The sequence below is a fragment of the Rhinolophus ferrumequinum genome, chromosome 5 (genome assembly GCF_004115265.2).
Source record: "Rhinolophus ferrumequinum isolate MPI-CBG mRhiFer1 chromosome 5, mRhiFer1_v1.p, whole genome shotgun sequence".
Lineage (NCBI taxonomy): Eukaryota > Metazoa > Chordata > Mammalia > Chiroptera > Rhinolophidae > Rhinolophus > Rhinolophus ferrumequinum.
The window spans coordinates 78,836,160-78,849,241 of NC_046288.1; the positions used below are offsets into that span (position 1 = coordinate 78,836,160).

At 42.0% G+C, this 13,082-nt stretch overlaps 1 protein-coding gene across 1 annotated transcript in view; it reads right to left on the reverse strand.

The window, feature by feature from the left end:
* CC2D2A (coiled-coil and C2 domain containing 2A) overlaps positions 1 to 5,989 on the reverse strand; it is a 112,947-nt gene extending 106,958 nt beyond the window's left edge. The window contains exons 1-2 of the mRNA XM_033106645.1: positions 5,823 to 5,989; positions 648 to 706 (exon numbers count right to left, since the gene is read on the reverse strand). Coding sequence (XP_032962536.1) covers positions 648 to 686 — 39 coding nt within the window. The 5' untranslated portion in view covers positions 687 to 706; positions 5,823 to 5,989. The remainder of the gene's footprint in view (positions 1 to 647; positions 707 to 5,822) is intronic.
* Between the last annotated feature and the right edge of the window lie 7,093 nt (positions 5,990 to 13,082).

A 13,082-nucleotide genomic window follows, 5' to 3' on the forward strand; every position in this document is an offset into this window, starting at 1 on the left:
ATGAGCAAATGTAGTCATGTGGTTCTACCTGCGTAATGTGTTCCTCCAGGTTTTTAGAATTACTCTACTAAAAACAGAATGTTGTCTCCATTTCTGCCTGCAGGGTCTCAAGTCAGTGAGCCCTGGAGTCAAGGGAGATGCAGGCATTGGCGGGAATACTTTCTCCTCTGTGTGGCGGTCTGCAGAAGCCACACTGGAGATTGCCTTTGTTCTCTGCTCTATCTAGACAGTGTTTAATGAAGTTGGTACACCATGAGTGAGCAATCGCAGAGGATTTTATTAGTGGCTAGAACCTACGCTGGTTAGCTTCATTCTGAATTTCTTTAGAAGTCCATGTGCTTCAGCAGAGCTGGGCCCCATAGCAGGTGGCGCCTTAGAACTGCTCTGTGTCAGAATTCATGACGCGGTGACAAAGCAGCTTCAGAGCATCCCAGTAGAGGCAAACCCTGGAGTGCCGGGAGGGCTGCATTTCCTACACCACCCACCAGGAGCCTTCCCTAGCACCCTCTGTGTGCAGCTGGAGAACCATGAAAGCTTGTTGCTGGCCTAGCTTCCTCACTTACCACACGTCTGACATGAGTGCACTGCACACACACACACACACACACACACACACATCCCTTGGGGACATCTAAGCAACCACTTACCTCTGTGATTATGTTCACTTTTTCTTCCTGGGGATTCATTGGGCTGTGATGGCTCCTCCCTGCCAGGCAAAGCACACACAAAAACGTCAGGACTTTTGAAGTCAGTGAAATATCTTTCTTACTATTGATAAATATAAGCCGGCCTAGGTTAGGGAAGTGTTTGAGCTGAGTAGATGTTCCATCCATAGGAATACATTCTGACAAACCCAGGACTGGTAGAAATGAGCCCTGTGGGAATAAGGAGGATGACAGACCCCTCTGTCCCCATGACCCTGCCAACGAGCCTGGTTTTACTGTGCAGCAGGTGGGAGCCCGGGAGGAGTTCTGCCTGTGGAGTCAGATGGCCCTGGTTAGAATCTAGCTCTGGGAGGACTACTTTCCAGCTTCTCCTCTTCCCCCAAACCTCCACCTTCCCTCCCCTCCTCTCTACCCCTGACCTGGGGTCTCATTTCCCTGAGCAAAGAAAGGAGACCAGAGAGGGTTCCCACAGGCCTGCCCCAGCCCGCTGAGTCATGTCACCTCTTGTGCGTCCACTTGCTGCTGTGAGCTGTCCGTGCTCCCACCTGGGCCAGGGCTCTGCCTGGCACTGGGACCCGTCCCCTCTGTCCTCCAGGAGCTTTGTCAAGACTGTGTCCCCTTTTCCTCTGGATAATCATTTCTTCCTGCTCCATTAGCTCATTCTTTTCAGTGTACAAAGTGCTGTAATTGGCCCTTTCCTTAAAAAAAAAAAAAGCTCCCTAGACTTCAGGTCTCTCTAGTCATTGCTCAAGTTTTCAACCCTCTTCAGGAAAACTCCTTAAACGCTCTCTTTCCAATCGGTTTTTATGGGCCCAGCACTCCCTGAAACTGCTTTGGCCAGGATTTCCAACGACCCCTGTGTTACCACGTCTAATGACTGGTCCTCAGCCCGTATCTTATCTGACCTGATACAGGCATTCAGTAATGAGAGTGACTCATCACTTTCTTTCTCTTGAAACACTTTCTTCATTTGCTCTGCGACATGTTCTTTCCTGGTGTTCCTGTACCCACTGGCTGCTCCTTCTCACGCTCCTGCGCTAGTTTCTCCTCAGCTGCTGACCACCCCATATGAGTGCCCAAGGCTCAGCCCAAGGCTCAGCCTCCCTCTACACATTCCCTGTGGTCTCCTTGTTATGCTTTGCTTTGAATACCATCTATATACTTGTAGTCTCCAAGTTTACATCCTGGGCCCACAGGTCTCCGCAGAACTCCAGACTCAAACATCCAGCTGCTAGATGGGTGCCTCCACTTGGCGTATTAACATGCCTCAGACGAAGCTCCTTGCCACGAACCCTGACCTGCTTGTCCTGCGGCCTTTCTTGTTGCATTAAACAGAACACCGTCTTGCTCAGGCTAAAACCTCGGAGTCGCTCTTGATTCTGCTCTGACTCTCCTACGACCCACCATATCCAACCCCTCAGAAATCCTGCCAGCTGTGCCTTCAGATTATACTGAGAACTCAGTCACTTCCAAGTACCTTCACTACTCTCACCCTGGTCCAGCACCGCTGTCTCTCAAATGGCCTTGCATAAGAACCTTCCAGCTTCTCCGATTCCCGCCTTGCTTACCTACAGTCTATTCTATGTTGAAGCCAGAGTAAATTGTTTAAAATTTGAGCGAGATCATGTTATTTCTCCACTCAAAATCCTCCGACGACTCCCCTTTCTCAACCAGGTAAAATCCCAAATCCTTTCAATGGCCTGCAAGGCTACATGATCCACACTCGCATCCTCTGGCCTCAGGGCCTTTGTACTTGCTGTTCCCTCTGTCTAGAACTCTCTTTCTGCATGTCTCTCTCTCTCTTTGTCTCTTTCAATCCCTTCAGGACTCTGTTCAAATCTCTTCTGATCAGAGAGGTCTTCCCTAAACACTCACAACGCAGGTGATAACCTTCTGCTCTCACCCTGCTGCATCTCCCTAACTACCTGCACTGATTTATTTTCCACAGTACTCGTCACCTGTTCACACACATATTTATTTGTGATTGCCTGCCCATTCCCGTTAGAATAAGCTACAGGAGGACAGGGACATTTGTTCATTCCTTACCCCCAGAGCCTAGGCCTATGGCACACAGTAGACATTCAGTAAATACTTGTCGAATGAATGAGCAAATCACTATTTATCCGCTGCATCTTCATAGCCACATTCTGGAGCCCTCTAAAGACTCATTGTCCTCTTTGGGCGGACGTGAAGATTAAATGAGAGCAAATGCAGAGAAATACCAGGGCTGACACATTGTAAGCCTTTCCTGATATCCGTGGAAGCCCAGTCTTCACTGGGCCTTGGTTCTTTCAGCAGCTCACCTGAGGTGTTCAGGGTTTCACTGACTTTAATCGGGAATTAGCACGTTAACGGGGAGCAGAGCACTGGAAATTCAACTGTTTCCCATCTACACCTCCACACAGGCTACAGAAAGAGCGGAAGGGAAATGATAAAAGCAGCTAAGAAAATAAAAATGTGAAGAGGTACTCTAGAAAAAACAAGGGGGCAGATAATGCTGAAGGACACAAAAGCTCTCTAAGAAACAACTCTGGCAATTAAGAACTGGAGAAAAAGAACTGTGAAGTCATTTAGTAACTAAAAAAAGATTCTTAATAAATTAAAAAGTGTGATGTATGAAAGAAAGAAGTAGAAGTAGAAAATGAAAAATGTAATGGGGTTGATTTTTTTCTCCTCATTCTTTCCTGATCATTACCTTTGAATGAGTTTCTAATGACAACAAAATTTATTTTTTTATGAACACTCTTGCTAAGAAAAGATAAATCAATACTCCCCAACTTTAATATACCACTTGTCGTCATATGCACTGAGCACTTGTTAATATATTTCTATTGGCAACATCAAAATAAGAGCCATAATTTACTGCAGGTTTCTTTTGTGCTCTCTCTCTATCCAAGTTGTCCCTAGGCTTCACAAGAACCCTTCTAGCTCAGTAGCTCTTGCCTCAATTTACATGTAAGGAAACCAAGGTTTCCTCTGAGTCTAACCTCTGACAGTTTACCTAATTTGCCCAAGATTATAGTCATAAAATGCCATATTTAGAACTTGACCCCACGTCTGTGATTCCAGAGTCCACCCCCTTACTACTCTCTCTCTCTGTCTCGCCATATATTCTTGCTTTTTCAATGATATCAGTAACTGTTCTATGCTAGCCCACTATTCTGGAACTATTTTCCATTGAAAACTGTGGAGCATTGCCTCAGTGAGAAAGAGCTTTGGCTACTTCAGGCCAGTGATTTGTTTAACTCAGTGCAGAACACCAAAGACATTTTTGAAGGAAAGTACTGACACCTTCATCAAGGCAAAGACTATCCCTGAGGGTCACCAGAGGATCAGAGTCATAAAAGGACCCTGTGACAAATTCTACAGAATGTAAGAAAGAAAGGAATGAAGGTAGATGAAAAAGGTGGCATTGTTTGAATCTCAGCCTTGGCTGCTTAAAAAATAATATAGTATGTGCATCCTACTCCAGGACAGTGAAAACATGGGTTTATAGAAAGAGTGAGGGCTCTGTAAAAAATTCTGTGGACCTGGGTTCAATTCCAGCACTATTTATCAGTTGTGTGATCTTGGAGCAATGCCTTTACCTCTCTGAGATACGTTTCTATGTCTGTGAACGTGGGGCCATTAATTCCTACCTCGATGGGTAATAATTTTATAAGGGTTAAATAATAGAATGTGTGTAGTAAAATGCCGAACACTTACCACGCTCTCCATTCTGGTTAGTGTTATCAGGAGAAGGAGGTGGTAGGGAGGGAAAGTAGAAGACAAGAGTGGGGAAGGAAAAAGAGCTTAGCGGACAGAAGGGGAGTCACAAGAAAGACCTTCTGTGATGTTCAAGTCCCCCATTCCCATCTTTGGTTCCTCTCTTCATCCCATGGGTCCAATAAGCAATATCTCCCCTTCCTTCCCCAGCTGGGCCCAGGGCAGTTTCCTTTCCGTTTCCATTCATGGTGATTTGAAGCCTTCCCCTGCCCTCAGAAGCATGAGTATTTTCTCCCTGTGTACAGTGCTTAACTGTTTCTGTCCCATCCTGTGAGAACCATGGGCAGGTGCCACACACACCTTTTTGAATCCATTACCTGCTTCTATAAGTTATTCTGACCATAGCTTCCAGTAGTAGAAGGTTAGTGACAAATGGCTTTATAGAATCATTTAATCAGCTTCATATAATGTGTATTGCCTTCAAAGAGTACCTACAACTATCTGAGCTGAGCTGGGTGGTGTATGCCCGATGCACACACACGATGAACTGAGTGTCTCAGGCGCTCCCTGGGGGTGGTCTCGCTGGGTGCTAAGAGCGTTAGACCCTTTTATAAATCTCTTATGGCACTTAGCTCATTGCACTGTTATTATCTGTTTGTAAGTCTGTCTTCCCGGTAAACCCTGAGCTTCTAACCTGGTCTAATGCATCTTTGTACCCTTTAAACTCCCGCTCACTGCCTGGTGTGTTGCTGATGCTCAAGAAATGTGTGAATGAATGTCTCTTTAAACAAGCTCCAGGAGAGACAGAGAGAGACTTCATTCTGGTGCTGAGTTTATTTGCAGAAGTTACATGAAAATTTAATAACATCCATGTATTTCCCATTAGACTTCATTTGCTTTTCATAGCACCTCTTTGCAATGAAGGGAAACAATCAGTTTAAATCGCAGCCAGCAGATTTTCTTGTGGTTTTTTTTGGAGAGAGCAGGGAGCCTCAGCCCCGTCTGTCATGGCCCTTTTCTGTCTAATGCCAAGAAAAGTGAAGCTTGCAATAGCTAGTACTTAGCCCTTCGAACCAATGTGAGCTAAAAGGCCCGGAAATGCAAACGCAGCAAATGTTCCTGGGAGTCTGGAAAGCAACAGGATGGAGGGGATGGAAGCCCAAGGAAGGAGGCAGGGTGACCGGCTGGGAGGGATTCACCAGGCTTGTGAGGAGCTGCGTTGAACGTTTCTATACACAAGAACCCGGGCAGAAGCGCAAATCAAAGCAGCCGAGTAGTGCTCTACGTTTTAATTCCAGAAAGTAAAGCATGAATAATAATGATGAGAGACCCTAACTTTACAAGTCAGTGAAATCTGCTCTGGGCTCCGAGGGCAGAGGCTGAACTCCAAGGCAGGGAACCGAAAGCGGGACCCCAGTGCTGCAGCCCTGCTCCCGGGAAGAACGGATTTACCTGAAAGACCTTTAATGAAGGCACTTTGCCGATTCTGCTTTCCGGGATGAAAGGGAAGTGGAGCTGGGTCTTCCTGTTGAATCTTCTAAGCGTCCAAACGAAGGGATGAATGTTGGGGCGTCCCCGGGCGGCTCCCTGGGAAGCTGCAGCCATGTCTCCAGCAAAAACACGCACTTAGCAACGTGTTCCTAAGGGAGGTGGCTTGGTGGCTTTATTTCTCTTAAAGTGACAGGTTATTCCTAGTAGAGGAACACAAAGGTGCGTGGGGGGTGAGAGCAGAAAGCAGCCTACAGGACAAGGAAAAAGAGAATCCACCTGGGGCAGGAGCTGGGCAGAAGTTAAGTCAAACTTTAAGAGCCGTTCCCTCCCTCATGTGTGGGGTCACTGGCATTTCTGGTAAAAGACAGGCCGTGCTCAGAGGCGGGTGCTTTAGAATCATGATGGGTCATTGTTTTGGAGTGAGGATATCTTTGTAGTGAAGGCTCCCTAGAGGTGCTTCCAGGCCCCAGCAAATACTGCTCTGCAGTGTTTTCCGCTTAAATGTGGGAGACTGAATGTACAAGGTTAACCTCTGCTTTTTCTCTGACTCCCACTGAAATGATTGAGCGAAGATATAAATGTGATGGCTCAAAAAGCCAAGGGATAGGAGAAGAGGCAAAGCAGATGGAAGAGCACGGAAGGAGTCGACCAAAGAAAGCCACACTCCAAGTATGCGTGTGTGTGTCTGTTTACTAGTGCGCATGTCCATGTCCATGTGTCTCTCTGTGTGTAACTGGGTGTGTTTGAGTGTATCTCTACGCGTGTCTCGGTTGGTTTGTCTCTGGGTATCTGTGTCTATGCATGTCTCTGTGTGTTTCTCTGTATGTATGTATGTATCTGTGTGTCTCTGTTTCTGTGTATGTTTGCACATCTCTGAGTGTGTGTTCCTCTGTGTGTCCATGTACATACATGTGTGTCTGTGTGTGTATCTGTGTATGTGTGGGATGGGGTAAGTAGGCGTAAGAATGAGGAAATGAACTGATCCAGTCTGCAGAACTCCAGAGAAGCTCAGGCTTTGGCTCAGTGTTGTGATGCGCTGAAGAGTGTCCCACTATATCTTTTTTAGTGGGACACTAAAAAAGATATGTTGGAGTCCTTACCCCCAGGTCTTCAAAATGTGACCTTATTTGGAAATGACTCAGTTTAAAATGAGGTCATTAGCATGGGCCCTTATCCAATGTGACTACATTCTTATAAAAAGGGGAGAATCTAGGCACAGAGACAGACGTGCATAGAGGGAAGGGGATATGAAGACACAGAGAGAATAGCATCTATAAATCAGGGAACGCCTGAGGCACCAGAAGCGAGGAGACACATGGGACCCATTCTTCCTCACAGCCCTGAGAAGGAACCAATCCCGCCAATGCCTTGGTTTCTTACCTCTCATCTCCAGAACTGTGAGACAATATATTTCTGTTGTCTTAAGCCACCCAGTGGGCTGCTTTGTTGTAGCAGCCTCAGGAAACTAGCACAGTTATATACCAAGGAAAGTGGGGAGAGTTATGGGGCTGAAACGCAAGATTTGGAAGTCTGTATACAGAGGGGCTATGTCCTCAAGCTCCTTCCTTACTCCTGGCAGCCTGAGGAAACACGCCCATTCCCCCACCCCCTCTTCTTCTGCCACTCAGAGGAGACTGGAGTTTTCTATGGAAGTTGAACCATAGACACTCTGGTCTCAAGTCCCAGGTACAGCAGACAGTGGGTGTGTTTCAGGGTTGAAAACTGAATATGAAATGGGGAGGTGGGTAGGGCACTCTCCTTCTCACAAAACTGAGGCAAACAAAAGTATATCTTTGGCTCCCCCAGTAACAAACTGGAAAACATGGAAAAATTATTTTCTGGAGAAACTGAATGGTCACAAAGAACAGATGCCAGATACTGACACTTCTGGATCCTCCAATGGAAAAACAAAACAAAACAAAACAAAACAAATCTATCATATCACCTTTACAGAAAAGCATTGCAGAGAAAATGAGAAGATCTCAGGTTAAGAAATTCCACATATGTAGTTATGGAAAGAAAGAACCAAGAAAATGAAAAGGTAGAATTTATCAAAGAAGTAATATAAGAAAAACTCTTATATTTTTATTTTAGATTGAAAGCTGGCACAAGGAGACAGAAAGTTATCTCTCGGTTTCTTTTCTGCATGTGGTGGGAAAAATATTCTCCACAGAATTTATAATCGTTGGCTTGCACTATGCTGTTTAATTGTCTTATTGATGCTACCTATATCATTTAGGAACGCTCCCCCAAGAGACACATTTTAAAAAGCGATCTCCGTTTACTGTATTCCTGTGGGATTCTGGGCAGGAGCAGATACGAAATATCTTCAACTAGTCAATTCCAGATGGCTGCAAATATACTTTGCTGAAGATGAGCTCACAATCCAAAATTAGACAACACAGGAGGGAACAATCAAGAGTCCGTAGACAACCAAAGGGCATATCCAAGAACTTCTGATAACACAATGATCAAATGGAGAATATAAAAAAAAACAATGACCATAAAAGAACTTAAAAGGAGGCTTTGAAGATATGAGAGATATACTATGAAAAAGATCAGGCAAATGTGCAAAGGAACAAGCTAGAGCTTTTAGAAACGAATAATAAAATTATGATTTTTTTTTTTTAAGCAAAGGATGGGTTAAACTTCTGTTAAGAGAGCTGGAAAAAGAATTAGTGACATAAAAAAAAGATATTAAAAAATTAAAATGGGGCCTAGAGAGACGGAAAATGGGAAAGAATGGATGAAAGTCAAGGAGGAGAAATTTAAGGGGTCCGCCATATCTGGTGGAGTCCCAGGAAGGTAGAAGAGAGAAAGAAGGTGAATGCTGAATCTTAACATAGAGAGATCTTCGTCAACTTCCTTTTCTATGTTTCAGTTTCCTCATCTGTAAAATGGGGTTAATAATATTAATGACCACAGAGGGTTGTTAGGTTTATTAATTTAATGTTAATCAAATCCTGGCAGATGCAAATGCTATACGGTTTATGAATGAAAAAAAAAAGGTGAATATTGTCTTAGCTCAGACTGCTTTGATAGAATACCATAGACTGGGGGTGGGGCTTAAGCAATAAAGATGGATTTTCTCACAATTCTGTAGGCTGGGAAATCCAAGATTAAGTTGCCAGCTGATTCAGTTTTTGGTGAAAGCTCTCTTCCTGGCTTGTAGATGGCTGCCATCTAACTGTGTCCTCACAGGGTATTCAGATGGAGACAGAGATAACTCTTCCTCTTCTCATAAGTCCACCAATCCTTTTGGACATCCTCACTTGGATTAAGGCTCCACCCTTATGACCTCATTTAATCATCTAACTTTATCTCCTAAAATTCTTACTTCCAAATACAGTCATATTGAGAGTTAGGGCAGCAACATGTGAGGTTGTGTTTTGGGGGACACAGTTCAGACTATAGCAGATGTTAATTGTAAGAGATTATCTACTTGAAGTGGTTAGTTGCCATAAGAGGATTTATTCACCAGTCTTGTGCTAATTAACTTTCTGATTATGACATTCCTTATCTGTTCGTATTTAACTAAACTAAACCAGTTCATAAGAATTATACATCTCACAATGTTCCAAAATTATTAAAGGGCATAATTCGAAAACATCATTTCTTGCAAAAATTCTTATGTGAGCAAAATAAATGAGTCTAGCAGATTTGTTTTAAATCAAAACACAAAATTCTCATTCTTTTAAGTTACGTGTTCCTAGCTGGCTGAAGAGCTTCCAATCAAGAACTTGTCTTGAATCACACATCACAAGCTCTTCTTCTGCGTCTTTTCAGATAATCAAATATGATTATCCTTCTTTCATTTTTTAATGGGGTGAATTGCATTAACAGGCTTTTTAACGTCAAATTTTTCTTGTGTCTCTGGGGTACACTAAGTTTGGTCAAAACGTTTAAAAAATTAATTGGTGGATTTTAGTTACTAATGTTTAGATTTTTTTGCCTTAATGTTCATAACTGAGATGATATTATTTTTCGTTTTTTGTATTGTTTTTTTTTTAGGATATTTCTAATCTCAGAAAAAGCAGACTAATCTCTCTCTGTGTACCTCTTTCTGTCTCTGTCTCTGTCTGTATGTCTGTCTGTTTCTTTCTCTCTCTCTCTCACACACACACACACAAACTCTGTTCTGTGAACTTGTGCATAAAACACTTGGGTCCAGTGAGATTTTTTTTATCATGGTAAAAATATATATAACATAATATTTGCCATTTTAGCCATTTATCCAGTTTTATCGTGATATAATTGAAATATAAATTTGTCTTAATTTTAGGTGCACAACATAATGGTTTGATATATATATATTGCCACCTAGGAACGCTTAACCTAAAAGAATGAGAGTTTTGCATTTTGGTTTAAAACAAATCTGTTAGATTCATTTATTTTGCTCGCATAAGAATTTATATATATACCAAAGTGATCACCACGATCAGTTTAACTAACATCCATCGCCTCACATAGTTACAATCTTTTTTCCTTGTGGTAAGAACTCGAGAACTTTCAAGATCTACTCTTTTAGCAACTTTCAAATATATATTTTAACCACGTTTAAGTGTACAATTCAGTGGCATTAGTTACATCCACAATGTGTGCAACCATCACCACTATCTATTTCTGAAATTTTTTCATCACCCCAAATGGTAACTCTGTACCCAGTAAACAATAACTCTGCATTCCTCCCTCTGGTAACCCAGCCCAGCCTCTGCTAACCTCCAGTCCACTTTCTGTCTCTATAAATTTGCCTATTCTAGTTATTTCATTTACTTGCAACCGTATGATAATTGTCCGTTTATGTTTGGTTTAGTTCCTTTAACATAATGTTTTCAAGGTTCATCCATATTATAGCCTGTGTCAGTACATCATTATGTTTTAATGCTGAATCATAATTCATTGTGTGCGTATACCACATTTTCCTTATCCACTTATCTGCTGATGGATATTTAGGTTGTTTCTACCTTTTGGGTAGAGTGAATAATGCTTCAATATACAGTCACATACAAGTATCTGTCTGAGTCCCTGTGTTCAATTCTTTTAGGTGTACACCTAGGAGTGGAATTTGGGGGTCATATGGTAATTCAATAGTTACATTTTTAAGGGACTGTCAAACTGTTTTCCACAGCGGCTGAACCATTTTACATTCCATCTGTCAGGTACAAGTGTTCTAATTTCTGCACATCCTCGCCAACACTTGTTATTTTCCACTGTTTGATGACAGTCATCCTAGTAGGCATGAGATGGCATGGCACTGTGGGTTTAGTTTGCATTTCCATGTGAGTCATGTGCACCATCATTCATTGAGCTCATTGGCTACTTGTATATCTTCTTTGGAGCATAGGCTGGGGGTGTGTGCGCCTTAATTTTTGACCAATGATTCAATTACTTTCATGCTTATAAGCCTATTCAGGTTTTAAATTTCTTCTTTCAATTTTAGTACATTGTATATTTTTAGAAATTTGTGTCTTTTCTTTATTTTTAAATTGATTGGCAAAGGTTTTTCAAAAGACTCGTATTCCTTACTATTTTTCAACTCTGACATGCCTGTAGTTATATCTTTTTAAATATTCCTAATAATAAAAATCCTGTGCTCTATCTTGGCATGCCCCTGTGGTGGTTTTAAAACATAACCTCCCAAATCTCTGACTCTCCTCCCCTCAAGACGTGGGGTCTATTTTCCTTCCCCTCATATCTGACTGGACTTATAACTACATTGACTAGTTTCGGGTGGTGGAAGTGGTGCTGAATTGCTGGCTAATTTCTGAGGCTGAGTCACAAAAGACAATGTCGTTTCTATGTTCTTTGCTGGAACTTTTGTTCTTAGAGTCTTAAGTGGCCGTGTAAATTCAACTACCCTGAGGCCACCGTAGGATGAGGGACCTGACCCCATGGAAAGGCCATGTGTGCACGCTTTGTGCAGCAGTCCTTGGCTTTGAGTCACTGTAGCCAAAGCTCCAGACATGTGTGTGAATAAGCCTTTGGGTGATTCCAGCCCTTAGACGTCAAGTCACCTCACAGGGTTCAAGTTTTCACAGAGGAGGCCCCAGATATTGTGGAGTAGAGATCAGTCAACCAGCTGTGCTCTGTTCAAATTCCTGACTTACAAAATCCATGTGCATAATAAAATGGTTGCTGTTAGCCACTTCATTTTGGGGGGGTCATTTGTTACACAGTGATAGTAACTGTAGCACTCACGTTTTTAAATAAATTAATAAAAATATGAATGAATGAATGAATGAATGAATGAAATATAGTCATTTTTTTTACAGAGCACTCTGAGACATATAGTTTTGGCATGTATATCAAAAAATAAGCAAATGCATTTAATGTCTTCAAGGGTAATGCCACGACAGCACAATGCATTTGAAGTCTCTTTGGGAAATTAAGACAATGTGATAAACATGGAAAAATTGTAGAACCTGAAATGAGACCATTATGCTATATTCTCTTTGGAGGAAAGCTGCAATGGTACATTATGTAGGTCAATAAGTGGTATAAAAAAAAAAAAAAAAAAAAGCTTCTCACACCTGAGCGGGTGGAACACAATTTCAATTTTAGATGACTGTGTCATTCTTACTCGGTTCTTTGGATTTTTATCATATTTTTTATTGCACCTGATCCATTCCCCATGAAAGAAAGGCGTGTCACAAGAAAAAACACACCACTAAAGTGAAGGATCACCTTTGAATCATAAACTTTATAAAATCATGCCCTTCAATATTTGATTTATGCTTTTTAATTTACTGAATTATATACATCTCTCTCTGAAATGGAACTTGAATTCTAGCAAATTTGAACCTCTTGTTTCTATAGTAAATGGAGAGAAACAGTTAGTGGCTCAGATGTATTGGTTGTGTAGCCTATTTTTATTTTATAGATATTAAAGCATTTAATTTTCTCCCTCCAGGGCTATGATTTTCAGCGTGCTTTGAATTGCAGCAACTTTTTTCCTCATTTGCTTCATTTAACAACATTTTCACTTCCTAAGAGAGCTGTCTGAGCTGTCGAGAATGGAATGCTATCAGATTCATTTTATTTTAGAGACTCATGTCATGACTTGAAATAACTGGTGACGCTTTCACATATCAGAGAAAACCGGTACTCTAATGTGAGTAGTGACTTCTTACATTTTTCTTGTTAGCAAGGTTATTCTTCTACAAGCTTTACGTTCTCTTCTTTCCAGTACTTCCTGTACGTGCATCTCATTGGTATGACCCG